The sequence below is a fragment of the Mytilus trossulus genome, chromosome 8 (assembly GCF_036588685.1).
Source record: "Mytilus trossulus isolate FHL-02 chromosome 8, PNRI_Mtr1.1.1.hap1, whole genome shotgun sequence".
In the NCBI taxonomy this organism is placed as follows: Eukaryota; Metazoa; Mollusca; class Bivalvia; order Mytilida; family Mytilidae; genus Mytilus; species Mytilus trossulus.
Window position 1 is genome coordinate 51,197,198 of NC_086380.1, and position 23,242 is coordinate 51,220,439.

A 23,242-nucleotide genomic window follows, 5' to 3' on the forward strand; every position below is an offset into this window, starting at 1 on the left:
ATCTGGTGTTTCTAGCATTAATTCAACATGTGCGGTGAGTCCTGCAGAAGCAGCAATATGTAATGGGGTCCAACCATCCTGCAATTAAAAGATTATAATGCTAATAAAATTCGTCGATGATGATTCAAAAGTTCAAATCGAAATGTGTAAAGTGTATGTCCAAATTTGAGGCAAAAATATGTAAGGAAACAAAACATGACTTTAAGTCTGTATATTAATACATAGGACACGTTAGACTGAACAACAAAGACACAAATATTGTGAAATTACTTTATTTCGTGGGTACCAATTTTCGTGGTTCGAGCACTATTAACATGTTCGTGGGTTTTAAATTCGTGGATTTTAGTTTTTTAATAAAAAAAAATAATTGAAAAATTAAGGCCTCTAGAACAAGTAGTCTTGATTAAAGGAAATTGCAGAGTAAACATTGACCCGTGTAGATCGTAGTGATAACACTCATTAACCCATGATAAAGTGATCAACAGATTAAAGATCATCAAACGTGAAAATTATAGGCCATAAATATGTCACCTAAAGAAAACAGTAACATAAACAAATGCTTTAAACGTATCTTGAATTGTCAAATCAAAATCAACCCCAGCATGACATTATTATTTCCCATATGTACGAGAACTATGAGGATAGAAAATGAACTTTTTTTCATACTGGTATATCAATACCGGAAATCTGACGTTCGTCGATCAAAAATATTTTTTTTATGAAAATAAAAATATCAAAAGTTGTACAGTTAATGCTATTAAAGTCATAAGAAACCTCAAATACAAAAAAAAATAATGCATATGTTTTTTATAACTCAATGGATAGTTTTCATTATAAAACTTGCGTACATTTACTATTTTCTGAAGAAAATTCTTTAATTTATTCATATCTAGAAGAAGTTTACTTTATTTTTATTGCTTGCTTCCAGCAACCAATTCCCCCGACATATTTTTTCCGTATGCAAAGTGACCTCAGTGTGACCCATCTCGTAAAAATCCGGTTATCACAATACGCATGAATGTCCTTAAAATAAACTTTTATCTGAATTCACATGTTAAACACGTGCTCTCTTTCCATGCTTTTTTGTATATTTTGTGTCGATTGTTGACAAACAGGTGACCATCGTTTAACTTCGGCTTCAAAACACGAACTTTAATTACCTGCCATATGTTCACAACAACACTGACCGATTGAAAAAAAATTGACGATTATACGAAATTTACACGAAAAAAATGATAAATTGGTGCACAGAAGACTAAGTTTATGATGTTTGTATACATTGGTTCAAGAATTGCAAGAACATAATTTTTCACCGGTCACTCGTTTCTTATGACTTTAAAGATTAAATAGGTATACATGCAGTTGTTGTTCTGTGTCTGCTATTAAAGTATCCTCAGATTTGGCGTTATTCAATATATTCTCTAGATCATATCAGTAGTGAAACCTACCGATGGGGATCTTTCCATGTATTGATTTAGACAATGGTTGTTTTACTTCGTTGGACACTTAAATTCGTGGATAAAGTCATCCACGAAAACCACAAAAATTGGTACCCCACGAATAAAAGTACTTTCACAGTATAGGAGTATAGATGAATATCTATTTGTAAAAATGAAGACTAATTCCGTATTCTGTTATTCTGTTTTTTTTATTATCTCACAGTGCAGTCTCATTGATTAATAAAGCTGTCTATGATATTATCCTCACCCAGTCACATCCATTAATATCTGCACCTTTGGCAAGACTATCAATGACGTTTTCCAAATCCTTAAATATAATGGCTTCTCGGAGAATCTGGAAAGTTAATAAATAAATATTATTCGGAATAATGGTTCATATAAGGATCTCTGAATTTTCTGAATTTAAGAAAAAACTTTGGAATTCTAAAAAGGTAATAGAAGAAAAGACTATATATATATATGTTTTTGTATTAAAAAGTAAAATTGTTTATGGGCGTGGTTTTGTTTTTAATAAATCAAAACAGGAACACACTAACAATACCAAAAAGGTTTCATATAGTGCTATTATACTGCAAGTACCCGTTGGTCGAAATCCTGCTTGTGACTTAACTGTGTAAGAAAACAAATATTCTTTTCACTTCATATTTTACACAGATATATACGAAACATAGAAATTAAAATCATAATAAAATTAAGGAATAGTTTAGGTTTTTCCACACTTATCATCAGTTTCTGGATTATCATTAACAACGCAAACATATTTAAGGCAATGTTTGACGACAAAATAATCAGATTGTTTGCTAAAACGTAAGGAGTGTTTGGGAAAAGGATTTGAAATAGTCATAATGGAATATTGTAGTTACTTTACTAAATATAGAGCTCCTGATAAACTGATGTTGTCAGATTCGTATATGGTTTAATGAGGTGCATCTACTACTATACTTTTATACAATTAATCTAAAGCTTAAACTGTTCGTAGAAACCGTTCTCTTTGACGTAGAATGATTCGAAAAAAATAAAATTTCGTACCAACAATTCAAATATTTTGGACCTAATTTCTATTTTAAAAGACAACGGCAGACTTTATCTGTGAAACAATCCCTTTTCTTTACCTGTTAATTATATACACAGCGAATTGCAACACAATTCCATATTGCAGTCCTAAGTATACAATCGTTCAAATTACAATTGCATATATTCATGATATTGTTATTCCAAACTGTTTCCCAAATTTGAAGATCATAAAAACATTTTAATAAAACCAAATATGCCAATAAAGGTTTTTATTTTGTTAATAATTCCAGTACAATTGATAATCATTCTGTTAATTATAGCGAGTGTGGAAAGATGTAAATAAAAGTGCCAATATACCTACTTCATGAAATTTCAATAATTCTTAATACATGAGACCTTAATTTCGTTCGTGACCGAGAGTTGAAATCATTATTCAAGAACCAAAATGCTGCACTTTGTAAATACAGCTGGGTTTTTTCATATCCATATCCATATCGTTCAAATTGAAATCTGTGGGAAACCTATAGTCAAGGATGGGGTAATACGGGAACTTGATGTAAGTTTCGAGTTTCGGGCATGTAAACGTTAAAAGTATGCCTCACAGCCCTATATTTGTACCTTCAAAAAAAATCAGTGCATATGAACTTTCCATTCTAGGATACATTTTTTCACAACTTCATAGTAAAAGTAGTACAGCTTTAGCCGAAACAGGAGTTCCTATGGGAAATTGAATTGTCAATTTTTACAGGAATGTAACCTAAATATCGTTCCCTGTCAATTAAGTAATTGGAAAGGGTGACGGAAAATCAGACATGACACTCTCCGTACTTACTACTCGAAATGGATAAAACGAGAAAAAGATGACAAGAAATCCTTAGATTCTTTTTTTAATTCAGTAGTGAACATGGTTGATATACTATACAACATTTGAAAAAAACTTTTACCTCTAACAACAACCATAATAACCTTAACTATCGTATCAAATAGAAGCTTAAAGAACTCGCCAAGGAATTTTGTTTTGTCGCGGCTGATAAGGCTGCATATGATACCAGTATTGTTCTACGTTAAATTTACATTGAGGTTCTGCAAAAGACAATCACGAATTTACCAACATTCCATCTGTTTCCATTTTTTGGAAAATTACATCTATAACAAACATTAACAAATAAAGAAAAACCGTGTAATAAACTGTGCAAATAAGGCCTTTAAAAAAAGTGAAATTACTTTTGGGGTGTCAAAATTCCGTTGGAAATACTCTATAATTTGCATGCTTAAATTGGTGATTTCTAATTTGTTCAAAGTTTTGATTTTTTACCGTGTGTACCACTTTGCTTTATGTGTCATAATATTATTAAGAAAAATTCACACACCTTATAAAAAGGACAGTCTAAACGTCAGAGTACGAATAAATATGTTCAAATCCTTGAAGGTCATTTTTAAGTTCGACCAGCTTTGATACTATGACTGCCCTTGAATTTCACGAGAAAACATGTTTGGTTGCTATGGAGATTCCGTGTATTATCGTGTTATCAAAATTCCAATGGAACTAAATGTGCACCACTCATTGCAGACATATTTCTATATTGTTATGAGTTACAGTTTATGACTAAAATCAGCAGAGATCCATCGAAACCATATCTGATACAAAAAATGTATAACATTTTGAGATATTTGGATGACAAATAGGCTCTCAATTATGACGACTTTGGTATGTACACTAAAGAGATATATCCGGATGAACTGACTTTTAAAATAAAGCTAATACAAACAGTGATCACTGTCCTTTCTTGGATATTGATATATACATATATATCTTTAACGGGAAGTTTAATACCAAAATTTGGGATAAAAGAAAGGATTTTTCATTTTCTATGGTTAATTATCCATTTTAGATGGTGAACTTTTAATTGTCACCACTTCATGATGTATTTATATCTCAACTTGTTTGATTTGCTCGTGTATACAACAACGTATTTGATTTTAACGAAAAATAACTGAAAAATAATAGCACCACGGTTTTCGATATCACAAACTAGTCAAAGTAATTTATTACATTTTATAATCGGTACAATTACATCATTCGTAAATATTAATCACCATGCAGACATCTTATACGTTCAGGTATTTCACATCCAATCTTTTATGGTAACATTCTTACCAGAGCACAAACAAGTCGGCATTCTCCTCAATAGCTAACCCAACCTTTAAACAGATTTATTCAGAACGGATATAGTTACGATACTGTTGACAGGTCATTAAATATGGTATATGTTCGTATCAATATTCATTCACTCATGAGGTCTTTGCATCGGAAATAAACACATTTATTACAAACCAGTTTTGGCATGATACGGCTTATGTTTTTCTCATATATTTATGATGGTATGATACCTAACGTGTCGGATAGTGCTTGATTTTCATGATATGAAGACATAAACGTTTAATCATTTTGATTGAGGTCTGGAGCTGTCATGTCAATAACTGCTAGCTTTGATAATTCGTGTATCTGTGTCATTTGTTTTGCTTAGTTTCTTTTGTTACCCATTCTGACATCGGACTCAGACAAATCCGGTAATAAGTCTAATACGGTAGGTTCTTTTGAGGATGTAGTGACGACAATTGGAACATATCCGTTATCATCTATGAAACGAATATTCTATAAAGGTCAACCAACTTGTGATTGCTTGATTACATAGGGATGATTTCAACTTCAGCACTTGAAAATCTTAGTTACTTAGCTTGCTTGTCAGCATCAAATCACTATCAAGGAAATCATAATAAGATGCAGATGATTCTAGAATGCTGTTATATAGAAATGCAAAGTTCACAATTGGGAAGCTAAATCATCTATTTTGTCCTAAATTTTTGTTATTTACCGACCATCATTGTCAATTTATAGATGTAAGTCAACATATGAGGCAGACTTAAGTGTATCTGATGTATCCTGTATCAAAAGGTCGAAGGAATATATGCATTCAAATATAGTCACCAAAGGAGTAAATTCGGTAAGGGTCATATGTGTCCCCAATTATAAAGTTCAATGCTACAAAATTAAAAATGTTTTTAGTTGACTTAAAGACATGTCAGAAATTTTAATAGAACAATTTCTGTAATAGTTTTATTCTAAAGTGTTGATTTTTCGACCAAGTCAGGTCAAAATAAACGAATTTTGGTGAAATTTGACAATATCAGCAGGATTTCAGCCAAATTTAAGATCAGGAAACAAAGAGCGCAGCCGTCGACAACCTAAATATTAAAAAAATTGGGCTAAAATAGTGAGCCATTTTAGGGCCTTAACGAACCAACTCCTTTCGAATTATCATCTATCAATCAGAAAATGAACTTAAAGGATACTGTTAACTTCTTTTATTTCTTGTAAAGAAGTTCCTCTATGAAATGAGTCTCATGTCAATTAATATGAATAATTGTTGAAAACACGTTCTTCGCTCTTAACAAATAGTTTGTCAATCGAGAAATCAAGCATATTGATAATGTCAGTTTCAGACAACTTATTTTCAATCGGAGTGCAATTAATCCCTTCCTAAGAAAAAAAATTTGAATCTTCTTTTTTATGAAATAAAGTAGGACCCACTCTGTGAATTTGTCTTTTAGTTCGGAATTTAGAATGCGTGTGTAAAGTGTATAAAAGTCAAATGGTGTATTACTATTGCAAGATGAAAGAGTCTTAGATTGTATGTTCTTAATCTTTGTTTTTTTTAGCATCCACAATTGATTACGAATGCACAAAAATATTAACAAGTTAGCAAACCGATCATTTCTTACAAGTGAGCAAAATGATTCATTCTTTAAAAGTGGGCAAACATGAATATTGTTTTTTTTCAAATGAGTAAAAGGATTCATAGAATTATTTTGACTTATATGCATGAACAAGTTTTTACATTGGCTTATCACCTAATTAACGTGATAAAGGTGTTTTAAAAGTAATTTCCTTACCATTAATGAGCTATTGTAAGCTTGTAAGGTTGTGCTAAAGTATCAGATTTTGTTGGAATTATACATGAAAAAAAGCATTTATGTGTACACGCTGAAACGAAACCAAATTACAGACGGTGAAATAAATAGATAACATTTATAATATGATTTCAAAAGAAAAAAAAACATAAGGGTTACCGTACTTGAGATTTTGCTACTTACAAATCGGTAAATCACTGTACATTCTGTGTAACATTAACAATTAAATTAAGAATCAATGCGCATGCTCGGATGGGAAAGACGTGTTTATATATCAGGTCGAATCTTCAGTAAAATAATGTGAATAAGCATTTTGTTTTGAATTATCCAATGACAGGAAAGAATTAGTAAGTCATGCACAAACAAACTGTATAAACTGTATATAATTTGAGACTTTCAAAAGACAGATAATTTGTAAAACATAATGCACACCTGATACTCAGTCGAGTGGACCGAATGCCAACGTGACCATTGTTCTACAAGAACTTTTATTTTTTTGTAATGCCAGCAACTTATTAGATCATCTGTGTATTTAACTATGTAAAACGGATCTTTAATCCTTGATGCAGAAATCTAATACTACAAACAGTGAATTTAAAAAGCGAAGACGTCGCCCATCTTCTCAACCATCCCCCCAAAATCTACAAACAGATAAAAAGCAAAAAACGTTTGATACAGACTCTGTAGATATATCACACTCTTCATCTGATGAGAATTTATTTGAAACTAGCATGAGTAATTCCACAGCTGCACCGGTAGTAAGCATAAGTCAGGAAGATATTGTAAGAATAGCACAAACTGTGAAAGAATTTCTTATTGGTGACTTACATAACCTTATTGATGAAAAACAAAAACCTGTTCTACGAGAGTTAAAAGAGTTAAAAATCAAATATGATGATCTTGACAAAAAAGTGGAAAGTTTTCAGGATATTATTACTGTTCATGAAAGTTCTGAAGTCAGCAACAATTTAAAGGCAGAAATAAAATATCTTAAAAACAAATGCGATGACCTAGAGCAGCATAGTAGGAAATATATGCTCCGTTTTACAGGGGTTCCTTTCTCTTATGGTGAAAACACTGACAACAAAATACTCCAAATCGCAAGCCAAATGCATGTCCAAATGTCACAGAGTGACATAGTAATAAGTCACCGCACTGGGAAGCAACATTCTGATCGTCCGCGCCCAATCATCATTCGCTTATCTAGTCATAGAGTTAAGGAATCTCTACTTCGATTGAGCAAATTTAACAGAAAAAACCCTCAACTTGCTAATATCTCCATTAACCAAGAATTAACAATGCTGAGAAGTAAACTTGCCTACTATGGCAGATTTCTGGTACGAAACAAGAAGCTCAAATCATCATGGGTGGTCGACGGCAAAATATATATTGTAGACAACAAAGATGACAAACACATAGTACGAAATAATGATGATTTCATTGCAATGTTAGATGAGCTTGAAATTGAACCCCCAACCGAATGGTCCGAACAACCAGATGAAGCACCAGCTGCTACTATTACTAGAGAACGATTACTAACACATGATGATAATGCTATGTCTGTCATTACCGGAGATGTTGGAAACGGTGGACGATAATAAAATTAACCATGTTCAGTTTGACTCTGTCTCATTTACTTTGTTACCTTGTGTTTTTGTTGTTTTGGTTTTTTTTTTATGTTATTTGCTACATCATACTGTTGTATTAATCATTCTATATTTACCTTTACATATTGAATTGGGAATGAATGTGTTTATACAATGTGTATGTGGATGTGTGGGTGAGCTTATTTTATTTTGGCAGTAATATGTAAACTGGCGAGCGGGAATACATACAAAAACAAATCAAATCAAACCAAACCAATGATTTCCCCACTTTATATTAAGTGATGCAGTGATTCTTTGAGAACGAGTTGAGCGTGCATGTATAGGTGATCATTTTTTTTTGTCCTTTTGTAACCCCCCCCCCCCCCCCCCCTTTCTTCTATTGAAGGTGTGTGAGTAATTGAGACGGTATTTTCTAAATGATAATCACTTTATGAATTCAGATATAAATGAACAAATTAAGGGTTACTCTTTCTTTGGATACTTCAAATTGAAATTAAAATGTGCATTAATATTTCTCTATCGTGCATTGTGATCTGTGTACAATTTATTTATTTTCCTGTCATGGGTAAAACTCCCAAGCCAAAGAAAATGCTAAAACTTGTTTATATAATTACATATTTGTTACTTACTGTTTATTTGCTTCCTTTTTGTTGTCCCGGCGTCGGATGTGTGTATCAGTGTTATACTTATCATTTTCTTACCACTAATTTTATTATTATTGTAGTGCTCCCAACATGTGTTTTGTTCTGTAATATATTCGTCTACACTAAATGTAAACAATGGGAAGTGACCTAAATACATATAGGGCACGTGTTGGGCTACACTATGTCAGGTCTACTCGACTGTCTCACTCGATCGATTTACATACCGTTATATTAGTTAATCTGTTTGCCCAAATTGGCACAAAGGCTCTCACAATATATTTATACTTCGAATTAAAAACAAATTTTAAAAATCAAAGTTGTTCTACCTGTTTGCTATCAAGTTTGAATTCGTATTTAAAAAGTACAAGATGGGTTTTAGACACCAAAAAAGCAACTCCTTTGATGGGTAGATATGAAAATACAAATGACATTTGTTTATCGATTTGTCAGTTATTTTTATATATTTTTCTTATTATTTATACGGCAGGTGATATCGAACTAAATCCGGGGCCAACGTCCGACTCACCGAATAACTACATGCATAACCATAACGATAGTTCAACTGATATGTTAGATTTTTATCGTTATAAAGATCTTTTGACTTTTTCATGCCTAAATATACAAAGCCTGCTCCCTAAAAAATCTATAGTCGAAGCTGAGCTGGGGGACAGGGACATAATATTACTTACCGAAACATGGCTTAAGTCCGGTATAGCTGATAGCCAATTAAAATTAGATAATTTTAAAAATCCATATCGAAAGGATCGGGATGGAGACAAAATCGGTGGTGGGGTCTTAGTTTATGTAAAAGATAATATACCAAGTAAACGACGTCATGATCTTGAAATACAAAATCTAGAGTGTCTCTGGATAGAAATTAACACACAAAAATGTAAATGTCTGTTTGGAGTATTTTACAGACCCCCCGATTCTAATGCGCAATACTGGGATAATATGAATTTGTCCATAGAAAATGCTTTCAATTCGGGTATTGATAAAATAGTAGTAACGGGCGATTTCAACGAAAATTTGTTGAATTATCGAAACACAAAACTTACAAATATTATTTTGCAAAACGGCCTGAACCAAGCAATTGATCAGCCGACATTTTTCTGCGAGACCAGTTCATCTTTACTGGATTTAATTTTAGTAAATGATTCTGACATACTTTTATATACTGAAGTCGGTGATAATATTTTGGAAGCTAATGTAAGATATCACTGTCCTGTGAGTGGCATAATAAACATTCAAAAAACACCAAATAAAGTTTTTAATAGGAAGATTTGGGACTATGACCACGCAGACCTAACTAAATATAAATTTGATCTGAGTGAAGTTAATTGGGATGATACTATTAATAATAATGACGTAAATGTTGCCGCGACAAAAATTACAGAAACTATATTAAAAATAGCTGCAAAACATATACCTTGTAAATTTGTCAAGTTTAGATCTCAAGACCCGCCATGGCTAACTGGTCATATAAAAAAACTAATTCGGCGCCGAAAAAGACTTCATAAAATGGCAAAAAAGAAAAATACTGCTGATTCTTGGCCACAATTTCGGTATGTTAGGAATCAATGCATAAATTTCATAAAAACAGCTAAACTTGACTTTTTCAACAAACAAATAAATATATTAGAGAATCCAGAAACCAATGTTAAGAATTGGTGGAAGCTATTAAGAAATTTATCTGGACAGCCTTCGAAAGCGTCAAATTACCCCCCTTTGTAAGTAAATAATGAATATATAGAAGACGATAATGAAAAATCAAACGCATTTAATCTCTTTTTTTGTAAGCAAGCTACCGTGGATGATTCTAAAGCGTCTTTTCCTAATACCCCCATGTCCGATGCTATACCAAATTTAAACAATATTATAATAACCGAAGAGGAAGTGTTTGATCACTTGTCTCTGTTAGATGTCACTAAAGCGACGGGCCCTGATGAAATTAGCGGTAGGCTTCTGAAGTATGCTGCTCGAGAGTTAAGTAGGCCCCTGGCTCAGCTTTTCAATAAATCTATACGTGAAGCTGTGTATCCAGAAACCTGGAAATTAGCAAGCGTACCAGTTTTCAAAAGTGGTGATAGAGAACTGGTGTCAAACTATAGACCGATATCACTTTTGTCGATCATTGGTAAGAGTATGGAACGTTGTGTTTTTAAGCACTTCTTTAACTTTTTAACAAAACATAAAATAATAACAAGTGCCCAGTCAGGTTTCATGCCTGGAGATTCTACAATTAACCAACTTTTACACATAACAGATTTATATGGCAAAGCTCTAGACGCAGGAAAAGAGATTCGTGTTGTCTTTTTTGATATAAGTCGTGCTTTCGATCGAGTCTGGCATGAAGGTCTTATTTATAAACTTAAAAATATTGGAATAAGAGGAAACCTATTAAAGTGGTTTATGAGCTATTTATCAAATCGAAAACAAAAAGTTGTTATTTCAGGTCAGTCCTCTGATACTTTTGGTGTAAATGCTGGCGTCCCTCAAGGATCAATATTAGGCCCCTTACTTTTTTTAGTATATATAAATGACATTGTAAACGACATAGACTGTAATATAAAACTATATGCTGACGATACTTCCCTTTTCATAGTAGTTGAAGATGAATATGCAGCAGCGAGCAAACTTAATTCTGATATAGAGACTATCAACAATTGGTCAGTCCAATGGCTTGTAAATTTTAATGCAAAAAAGACTGAAGCTATGACAGTTTCCAAGAAATCAGTTAAACCCCATCATCCACCTCTTTATATGAATGATGATATGATTTCAGAAGTAGAAAGCCATAAACACCTTGGTTTAATTTTTCATGAGGATGGTTCATGGCATTCTCATGTCAATAAAATAATTGAAAAGATAACACCTAGATTAAATTTATTTCGTACCTTGAAATTCAAATTGAAAAGAAAGTATTTACAAACTATATATTTAAGTTTTATCCGACCTTTATTTGAATATACAGATATCATTTGGGACAACATTCCAGACTATTTAAGTGACAAACTAGAAAATATGCAACTTGAAGCGGCTAGGATAGTTACTGGTGGTACTAAGTTATCGTCCATAAATAAATTATACGACGAAACAGGATGGGAGTTACTATCAGAAAGACGTAAAAAACACAAAATTATAAAATTTCATGAAATGTTTCACAATAAGACCCCCGATTATTTAAGCGACATTATCCCTCAGCAATTGTTTAATATTCATAATTATGACACACGACGAACGAATGACACGCAACATATAAAGTGTAGAACTGCATTTTACCAGAAATCTTTTCTCCCCTCAGTTATTCGATCCTGGAATGCTATTCCGGACGATATCAGACTAAGTCCCTCTAAGTTTACACTTAAAAGTTACCTTAATCAAAATGTAAGAAAAATGCCAAATTATTATTTTTATGGAGACAGGAAAGGACAAATACTTCATGCCAGACTTCGGATGGATTGTAGCAATCTGAACGAACATTTATTTAAGAGAAATCTTGTAGAAAGTAAAAACTGTACCTGTGGTAGAATCGAGAGCAGTAAGCATTTTCTCCTCGAGTGTAATAATTACTCCCTTGTCCGAAAACGTACGATAAAAAAAATTCCCTTCCCATACAATATAGAAACACTCCTATTTGGCTGCAATAACCTTAATCAAGAGGAAAATGTACTCGTGTTTAAACAAGTGCAACAATTTTTGGTAGATTCGAAGCGTTTTGGCTAATAGCGTCGTTCGTGCATAATAAAGATCGTAATTGGGTGAGACACTCGACAATGTCCTGTAATCACACTCCGCCGCCGGCACATATATATATAGGAAAGATCTGATGAAAAAAATCAACTTTTTATTTGCAGTTATTTCCCTTTATCTTTTTCCTACAGGGAGACGGATTAATATAAGGGAAACCTTGTTTCCGAATCCTTTTGTAATATGTTAACACTGTATTTATATGTGTATGCCTGTACATGATTTTTTTTCAAATAAAATATGTTTAAAGTAACAATTAAATTATATGAACTGTCTCCTAAAAAAAAAAAAAAAAAAAAAGGTATGTTACATGTAAGTAGGGTAGCAGAAAACAAAAATATTTCAATTAAATTCATTTTTGTATTGCATTCCCAGAATACAAAACATTCACATTTATTATTCCATAGGCAAAAGTGAGAAATGTTATCAAACCTTTTGAGATAATCTTGATTTAAAAAAGCAATATCATATTATATATAAAATGCTGTCATATTTTTCATAAGGTACGAAACTGCATACAGGTAAATATTCAATGAATTACGAAATAGCATTATTATTTTCATAAATCTTCCAAATGGTACGAAATAATATACATATAAATATTCCATGAGGTACGAAATTCCATACATAAATATATCCTATGAGGTACGAAATGCCAAACATAAATATATCCCATGAGGTATGAAATGTCATACATAAATATATCCCATGAGGTATGAAATGCCATACATAAATATATTCCATGAGGTACGAAATGTAAAGTTACAAAATGGTCAGGGTACGGAATTGTTTTTGTAAGGGTACAACATAATTCGACAATAAATAAGCTGAGAAGTTAGATCAATTATCGAGTCCATATTTTAAATTATAAAGTGCGCATTCTCTGTATATTTTCGGTACGTTTCTATTTAGGTTGACCAATTCCTATTGATGTTTAATATTGCATAAGTCGTTAAAATAGATTGGTTAAATTTATCAAATTCATACACGTCAAAATTCAGCGGTTAAATTCGATTGGTGATTGCTGTTCTCAAGAGTAGCATTAATCCCTGTGACGAAATGTAATCATTTGGCTAATGTTTACCAAATGATATGTATTACAAAAAGACAATACCATCTGGCAATTAAAATCAAAATTCCTGGAAGAATTAAAAATTAAATGCTACAACAGATTTTTACTTCTAAAAATTCTTCTTTATTTTTTTGCCATTTAACAACGGTTATCTTGGATCATGACGTACTTTTTTTATGAAATTTGAATCGACGTATTATTGAAATGTCGATAGATAACAAAGACGTCTGAATAACAAATCCATGTGTTAACTTGCTTATTACTCGCAAAATAGGTTTCACCTTTTTAAGGGGAATAAGTTACGAGATATATTTTTTTCCATTCATTAATGAAAGTGACAAAATTCGCTTAAGCAGCCAGTGTCTTAAATTTTGTCAAAACTAGAAACTTTGCTGATAAAGTATTTACTTGCGGGTAAATAATTCGACCTCATTGAAATCGTATTGATGTGACCTTCTATTTAACATTTTAGCTACAGATTTGTTACGCATTAACAAGTCTTTGTTTCGCAATTAAACGGGATAAAGGACAACATTGAAATTGAAACTAGGGACAACCATTTGTGTGTCTAATTCGATCCACACAAACTCATTATCATACATTCAAGTAAATCGATGATTAACATATTTGTTAAACCTTTGATATGAAATTAAACAGGTCTTGAACGAATCCAATTGCACGTGTTTACTATCCATTTATAAGTATATCTATGTTTATATCGGGTTATATGACCACTGGCGGTCTTCATGGTTAATTAGATGTCCTATAGACTAAAATTTTTCAAAAATGCGAAAAAAAAATATCAATCCCATGCATTGTTATGTTCTTTTGTCAGTTTGAAAAAAAAACGTGTTAGTAGGTTATAAATCAAATATGATAACTTGAGTCAAAACGGTTAACATAACTTTGAGAGCTTATGCTCTTTGACATATAAATCATACAATCAGTTATTAATTTTTATATCTATAAAAACAATTATTATTTTTGTCCTAATGATAATATTAATAAGCATGATAAAAGTGATATTGGTGTGATCACGTTTTGACATTTTTGAGTTACAGAAAATACCGTAATGATGGGGAAAATAGTAATGTCAATAATACACATTATATAACAATAATATGTAATATAATATTCCTTTAAATGACACTGCGGCTAAATATAGTGTTTTTTATGGGTAGTTTTAATAATTTTCGGGGTTGGAAGTTAATTTCACAAATATTTAATGATAGGTTGCACCGAACAAAATGTTATGAAAATAACAAATACAACTGTATTGTTTGTCATGCACTTTAAAAATTAAACGATAGAGCAAACATTTCAAACAATTTACCATAAAAAAGGTTGAAAGTCAGGTTAAGTGTAATAAATTTTATATCCCGCCAAAATTTTAAGTCTTTTAAAAACTTATATAAAAGTCTCTAATTATAATTAAAAATAAAAATATCGTTTCATGCGAAATACGAAAAAAAATGTTTCTCATTTAAACTCGAATTACCTGATTAAGACACTCCTTTTCCATCTTCTATCTGCAAAGGAAGGTAAAGGTTTACTGAAAATGTTAAATATGTTTTAGAATCTTTAGTACATGCGAATATATTAAAGGTAGATAGTGATTAAAACTGTTGCTCGACGGGGGCCACATGTGAAGCATGATCTGCTTAACCTTCCAGAACACCTGCTATACAATGTAACCCCTGTTTTGGTAAGGTTCGTGTTTCTCAGTATTAAGTTTGATGTGTCTTGTTTTGTATACTGTTTTTCTTTTTGTCTTTTCCGTATTTTGACATGATCGTGGACATGATGTTGTCAGTTTATTTTGGACTTATGAGTTTGAATATTTATTTTATATCTTTCGGCTCTATTTTTAAAACAATTTGCCAGAATGAAGTTTTCCTCGTGCGTTTTTTTTTCTAAAACTAGAAACTGAATATAAACAAGAGTTTTAATTGACATACCCTAATCTTGATACAAGAAAACTTATATGCAAATTTATGATTAGTGAGCAATCCATCGCTATTGAAACTGGAAGGTATAAAAATATGCCACGCCCTCTCAAAGACTTTGTAGTAAGTGTTAAGTTCTAGATTACGAATCCCATTTCTTTTTAATATGTAAAATAAATGAAAAAACTCAAAACAAAGATTTTTCTGATAATAAAATGAAATATATAGTACTAAATCCAACCACTGGTCAGCAAGTGAAATCTTTTATATCCGTAATTAAACAGTAATTGGGATTGAGAACAGGGGGTACGTGAGGTTGTGTGTAATGTTTTAATTGTTTTATTTTCATTTTTATGTGAATGTAAATGTCATCAGTATATTGTTGTTATCACATGTAATTGTCATACCTTTGGCCCGCCTATGGGTGTAGTTTGTGCCTTAATCAAGTATTCCAGTCATTATTCAGACTGCTGAGTTATATCAAGTCTCTGAGTGGGAACGTCAAGCTTACAAAATAACAAAATTCTTCAATATAACTGTTATTATAAGCTGAATATTTTTTCTTTTATTTTGAATACACAAATGTGTTCCCTGTGTTCCTTGAGCGAATATTTAGTTTACACTTCCTAACATTGCGTATTCTAATGCAACAACGTTTGTAATGTTCCTTTTGATTGGATAACGTCACTTTCTCACATGGCATCAATTGACAATTGATGCTTTGGGACGTACGCGCAAGCGCAGACGGCATATGACAGATTTTAAATACATGTTTTAACGCTGTTTTCTGTCAGTTTCATTAGAATGGAGATAACAATATTGTATTTTAAGCTCCGACGGCATCAATTTGGGATTTGATGGTCGCAAATACCCGTTTACTGTCTCCGCTAACGCGTCGCCAGTAAACTTAATTTGCGACCATCAAAAAGTAAAATCACAAAAATACTGAACTCAGAGGAAAATCAATTTGGAAAGTCTATAATCACATGGCAAAATCAAAAAACCAAACGCATCAAAAACGAATGGTCAAGAACTGTCACATACCTTGACTTGGTACAGGCATTTTCAAATGTAGAAAATGGTGGTGGATTAAACCTGGTTCTATAGCGCTAACCTTCTCACTTTAATAACAGTCTCATCAAATTCCGTTGCATTTACATGATGCGTTAAATAAACAGTCACAATTAATAAAATAGTCAAAATATGGGTACATCAGTCATCATCGTATAACAATTTAACAGGACACAAAAACATCTACTATCTACGAACACATGGATTGATATGAGTGTCTGACGTCAGACAAATTATATACGTCACATAAATTTGTCGTTCAATGTGCATACAATAGTTATCAAAAGTACCAGGATTATAAACAATTTTAAAATTTACATAGGCAATGAGCGCATACAGGGTTAAAAAATCAAAAGTATGTAAGAATAAATTACAGAAATCAAACTAGTCCTAAAGTTATACATAGAATTTATGAGAATCCAAAACTTTTAAAAGGAACAATTTAACAGGACACAAAAACCTATCTACGAACAGATGGATTTATTTGAGTGTCTGACGTCAGAAAAATTATATACGTCACATAAATTTGTCGTTCAATGTGCATACAAACAATTTTAAAATTTACATAGGCAATGTACGCATACAGGGTTAAAAAATCAAAAGTATGTAAGAATAAATTACAGAAATAGACCGAGATTCAAACTAGTCCAAAAATTATACATAGAATTTATGAGAATCCAAAACTCAAATCCCCAATTGATGCCGTCGGGGCTTAAATACAATACAGTTATCTCCTAATTGGCAGTTGGCTACGCCTAACAGTATAATAAAATGAATGCGCAAAAACAATGCATCTTCTGAAAAGAAAGATTTTTTGCAAACATTTCTTTAATCGATTTCAAGCTATTGTGCCATGCAAGGTATGTAAGTGCTCATTACGAACCAGAAGGGTTTTATGAAGACATTTCAGATAAGATAGAGATGGGAGTGTGATCATGCTTGTTTCCGATAAATATCAACATTATTATATGAAAGGGTTTGGCCTGACAGCAGGGTAAAACTCTTAGCTGTACAGAAAAATTATCCCCATATAAAAATCAAATATTTGACCATGACATTCATGCCAAATATCATAAGCCGGTGTGAAAAGAAAAAAAACGGAATTTTTGGATGCTATTTTGAAAACCGTTAACTTTGAGAGATACTTTATAACGTGCCTTTTGGATGTGTCAACACGACTTCACGTTACTGTAAAAATAAAATTGTTTAATTTTACCTTATATGTAATTTCTATTTATTACACAAACATATAACTAAGGCAATAATACTCATGTTTGCAGTCATCAGTGATTTACAATCATTCCTTTTATCGTTTATTTACAAAGCAGCATAAAAAAAGACAGACGATACCAAGAGACAAAATAAAAACTACGAGTCGTTTATTTTACATAACAAAAACTATGTGATGTTTCCTTGTAATGTAAATCAAGTTTAACATAATCATTGTCAGAGGGGTTTATAATCATGGTTTCTTCAAAATTGAATATTTATAATATGGTAGAAATAAGTTCTTACCTTGCAATTACACGAATTATGATTGTTTCACTCATCCTGAAAAGCTTGACGTGTTATTTGCTGTATGGTTTCAGATTGATTTGTTTAATTTCATTTTTATTGTAAAATATCAATATTAAGTGGGGATATGTTTGTACGTAACAAAACTTGAAATGAACTTCCTGATGACATCCTGTATAGTTGTAGAGGATCTTGAAGGGGTCTTCGGTTTTGTATTATTTAATTTCAGGCGTTATTATCTGCCCTTAAATATGTTGTTTTTGTTATTCTGCCTTATAATTTAACACTTCATTTTTCTTTTCTTTATTTTTGTCAAATATTTTTGTTGTGTCGAATAGCATTTTAGAACGTCTATTATTAAACATTCGACAAATCAAATTTAATATCTAATAAAAAAAAAACTTTACCAGGAAAACTTAACATTGACCAATGAACAGGGTAGCGAACGCACGATTCAAGTCGGGGAGACTGCTCTACGATCTCACAGTGACGTAATTACGACCTCACTACGACCATCACGTTCTTATTGCGATCCAACCAAGCTTTCACCACGACAATACCTCGCTTATACCACGCTGTTTAAGACCATAGTTCGAATTCAACACGCCGACATCGTCCTCATCACACTCTTCTTACGACCAGACTACGTTCATTCGGCGACCATCTTGCTCATTGCCACTGTCATATAAGATATATAAAAGCTCTCCATGTTTTGTTTGTCTGTATAAACGTGGACCTCTTGTCCTTTTTCTCCAACGGCTCAACCATTGTCGACACATATGTGTCATCCCTGCTATCGTTCTCTAAAACATCATCATTTGATCTTAATTGACAGCAATAAGTGGTGATAAAGGTTGAATTGGTCGGTCCGACATATCTCTACTGGATCATGATTCGTAACTATCAGATGTTCCTCTGGCTCTACTGTTTCGACTGCCATAATTCCCATGAGCTCTGGTACATTTTGGTTACATGACTGTATTATTTCCGAGGAACTCCACATATAATGAGAAATACATGGAATTAAACAGTATGTATATGGAACTCGATGTTGACGCTATTGATGTGTACTAAGATCGCGGTGTGAACGTGGTATGATCGTAGTATTGTCGTGGTAAGAGCGTGCTATGATTGCAGTAGAAGCGTGATAAGATCGTGTTGCAATCAGATAAATCGTGAAATGGTCATAGTGAGGACGTTATAAGCGTAGAAAGATCGTGATGAGTGTAGTGAGGTCGCAGAAGAAGCGTGGTGAGAACTTGGTATAATCCTAGCGGAATCGTTAAAGAAGCGTAATGGGGACGTAGTAGCAACGCGAAAGAAACAAACATATATTACCTTGGCTGTATTTGGCAAAACTTTAAGAATTTTGGTTCTCAATGCTCTTCAATATCGTACTTTATTTGGCTATTTTAACTTTGTTTCACTAGTTATGAACAATGAACAAACAGGTGAAACAGCGAGCTACTGCTCACTGATGATATCCCCACCGCAAGTGGATAATATTAATAGTGTAAAAATATGCAAGTGTTCGGTAAACAGGAAGTTGTCGAGTGATGAATCTGAAAACGCATCACACGGTATAGCTATCTTACATAAATTCTGAAAACAAATTTCAGAAATCCTTGTATTGTAGTTCCTGAGAAAAATGCGACGAAAAATATTCATGGGACGGACGGACTGACGGACTGACGAACTGACGGAAGGACAGACAGAGGTAAAACAGTATACATTGTACCCCCCTTTTTTAAAGCGGGGGAATAAAAAGGAGTTGGCAAAAACGTATTTGAACTGATAACCGCGACATCACCGCGATCTGAATGTATTTGAGATCGCGGTGAGCATGTTGCGATCGTGGTCTTATGTGACTGGGGCTTTAGTAAACGATATTGCAAAAGATCCAATACTTTACCAAAAAAGGTAAAACAAAATTTCGAAAAAAAAACTTTTTGTTTCTTGTTTATAATATTCAAGTACTGTTGATAGGAGTTCCAAGAACTTTATATACTAATACATACATTTTTTTCAAGTTATCAAACTACAATTGTGATTAGCATGATTAAGACATTAATCTACTTTTTAGCACTATGTGGAAGTACAATCATGTTTTTAGTTTTATTTATATTGATAGTAAGTAGCCAATTTTTACAGATGAATAATAAATCTATTTATTTTGGTTTTTAATCTCTGGTATCAAAAGTAGATCACCTGCAACAGATAGTAATCTACTGATTAAGCCTACAAGATTTGGTGGCATGGAGTCTTCAGAACAGATGATATTTGTACAAATTATAAAACGAATTGGACTAATGAAGCCCCCTTGTTTTTCTCCAAAAACAATTTCAACAAAATTAGATGCATTTCAAGGAAGTCTCAGATTTCAAATACTTCTCGAATCCCAACAATTTTAGAAAAAAGGCCAAATAAAATACGATGTTGAAGAGCATTAAGGACCAAAATTCCTGAAATTTTTGCCAACTACAGCTAAGATATTATATTCCTGTTGTAGAAAAGCCATATTATTTCAAAAAATCTAAAGTTTTGTAAACAGTCAATTAATAAATATGACCATATCAATGATAGTGCTGACTACTGGGTTTTGATACCCTCGGGGAATTATAACTCCACCACCAACTATTTTGTAGTAATGTAGATCCACCAAACCAAACTTAACGCAGATGTTATATTACAAAAAGTTATGCATTTTGAGTAAATCACCTTTGGTGTACATGTATTTGGTGGTGAATCTTCATGAAGTAAGATTTTCCATTACATAACATAACAAATAGACCACTTTCGAGTTCATCCGTCACCGGCAAAAACTCGTCAATTATGCACGCCTTTATGACGTCATTTACCAGATAGAGGGGCTCGCCTGTATCCCTGCACTATTTACGTTCAGCAAGCGTCTAAGTGATCGTTTTTGTGCAGGATAAACTAGAAATAATGGTTGCTCTGTAGGTACTTACTGACAATTCCCTAATGACAGCAGTGGTGATTGTCTATTTTCAGAATTCAATTTGCCGAATAATTCGTACAATAGAGAATTATAATTTTCCAACCACTCGCTCAACATTGTAAGGAAGTGACGACGCCCCTAAACGCACAAATGACGGTGATAAAGGGGCGTATAATTGACGAGTTTTTTTCCGGTGACGGATGAACTCGAAAGTGGTCTATTGAACTACGATCCAATTGTTGTAGAAAATGTACGGTTTCGTGTCAAGTTGTTGTCAAATACGTATGTGAAATAGCAGAGAATGGAAACATTAAAAATGCTGATTTGACCATCAAATTACAACAATTAAAAATTACTTATACAAATATAATATAAAGAGATGTGGTATAATTGCCGATTGTTGAGACACCTATTCAGGTTAGTCATAATGACGTGGATGCAAGGCCCTATAACTGACCATACAGAACACGATCATCTTCCAACAATTAACAAACCCATTCCATGAAAACGCCCACATATGACCAAATGTGAAACAATTCAAACTATACATAGTTATACCAAAAGTCTGTAATTATTACAAACTCATGAATGTCACACAATTACAAAGGGGAATAACCAATGATAACCACTGACTAGTAGACTCTTGGCTTGGGACACGTACAAACATAATGTGGCAGGATTAAACATCTTTACCTGAACTCAAACTTTTGATTCCCATACATGTTTTCTCTAAAATAAATGTGAATTTTGGTAATTTTTGATTGGATCCCCAAAACTTAAATATGACACCTTTTCTTTGGGTGAAATGTTGAGTTGAAAACAATTCTATGACAAAACGAAACCGGTCACAATTCAGCATATCTTACAAAAATGAACATGTACAAAGTATGTCACTCATTGTGTTTCCTACTTTGTTCATCCATATCGTTGAGTTATACAATATTCCCATAAGACTTTCTACATAATACTGTTTCCTTAAAATTTACTGTGGCATTTTCTCTTTTTTATTATTATAAGTTATAAAATATTCAAAATTATGACCAAAACCTGCAAAATTTCCTTAAAATTACAAATTCAGGGGCAGCAACACAACTACGGGTTGTCTGATTCGTCGGGAAATTTCAAGCAGATATATCTTAAAAGACTAACATGTTTACCCATTTTCAGATTTGCTCGAGTTTCTATTTAGTTTCAGAAATATAAGCAAAAAACTGCATTTCACCCCTATTTTTTTTTAGCAATTTCGGCCATCTTGGTTGGCAGGTGATGTCGTTGGCCGCATTTCTAAAAATTAGATACCCAAATGATGATTGTGGCTAAGTTTTATTCAATTTGACCCAAATGTTTCAGAGGAAAATTTGTTTGTAAAAGTTAACGACGATGACGGACGACAAGTGATGAGAAAAGCTCACTTGGCCTTTAATGTAATGACATAAAGTAAGCAGAATCTAAAACTTACCTTGCAATTATGATTTTTTCCTTCATCCTGAAAATCTTGACGTGTGTTTTGCTAAACATATTTTTGACTGATTTGTTTAAATTCAATTTCATTGTTAAAATATGAATATAAAGTCGGCAAAATTTATGTACAACACTTTTACTATACTTCCTGAAGACATCCACTATGAGGTTCTTTTAGGGTGTTACTTTACGTATTCTTTTTTTTTATCCGGTTATTTTACATTGCCCTTGATTAATGATTTAAGTTTAATCTTTGTTCTCAGGTCGTAACATTTTAGCACCTCATTTTTCTTTTTTGCTTTGGCCAATTTTTTTCTATTTTCTTTCCCATTGTTTTGTTCTCTGTTATCCATATATACATCCTCATATTTCTGTATAAAGTGATACATTTATTGAATACATGTATTATAAAGTATGTGTATTTGAGTTAAACTGTTTATACATTTAAAATTAATGGATGTGTTTTGGCATGTCTGTTATTTCAAATAAAAGAGAAACTGTCCTGTTATGAGTTTGATAACAATCAAGAATGTTTTAAAGATTTGTAGTTATAATTATGTCTTTCCACTTTTCCGTGGAAAGACCTACTGGTTTTCTTCTGATTATTTGGTCTTTCCACTTTTCCGTGGAAAGACCTATTGCTTTTGTTCTGATTATTATTATTAGGTCTATCCACTTTTCCGTGGAAAGACCTATTGATTTTCTTCTGATTATTAGGTCTTTCCACTTTTCCGTGGAAAGACCTATTGGTTTTCTTCTGATTATTATTAG

At 32.5% G+C, this 23,242-nt stretch overlaps 1 protein-coding gene across 1 annotated transcript in view; it reads right to left on the reverse strand.

Moving 5' to 3' along the window:
• The window catches only part of LOC134727743 (ankyrin-1-like), a 67,515-nt gene extending 44,943 nt beyond the window's left edge, over positions 1–22,572 (reverse strand). The window contains exons 1-2 of the mRNA XM_063592130.1: positions 22,470–22,572; positions 15,018–15,048 (exon numbers count right to left, since the gene is read on the reverse strand). Of these exons, the coding sequence (XP_063448200.1) occupies positions 15,018–15,041 (24 nt within the window). The 5' untranslated portion in view covers positions 15,042–15,048; positions 22,470–22,572. The remainder of the gene's footprint in view (positions 1–15,017; positions 15,049–22,469) is intronic.
• Between the last annotated feature and the right edge of the window lie 670 nt (positions 22,573–23,242).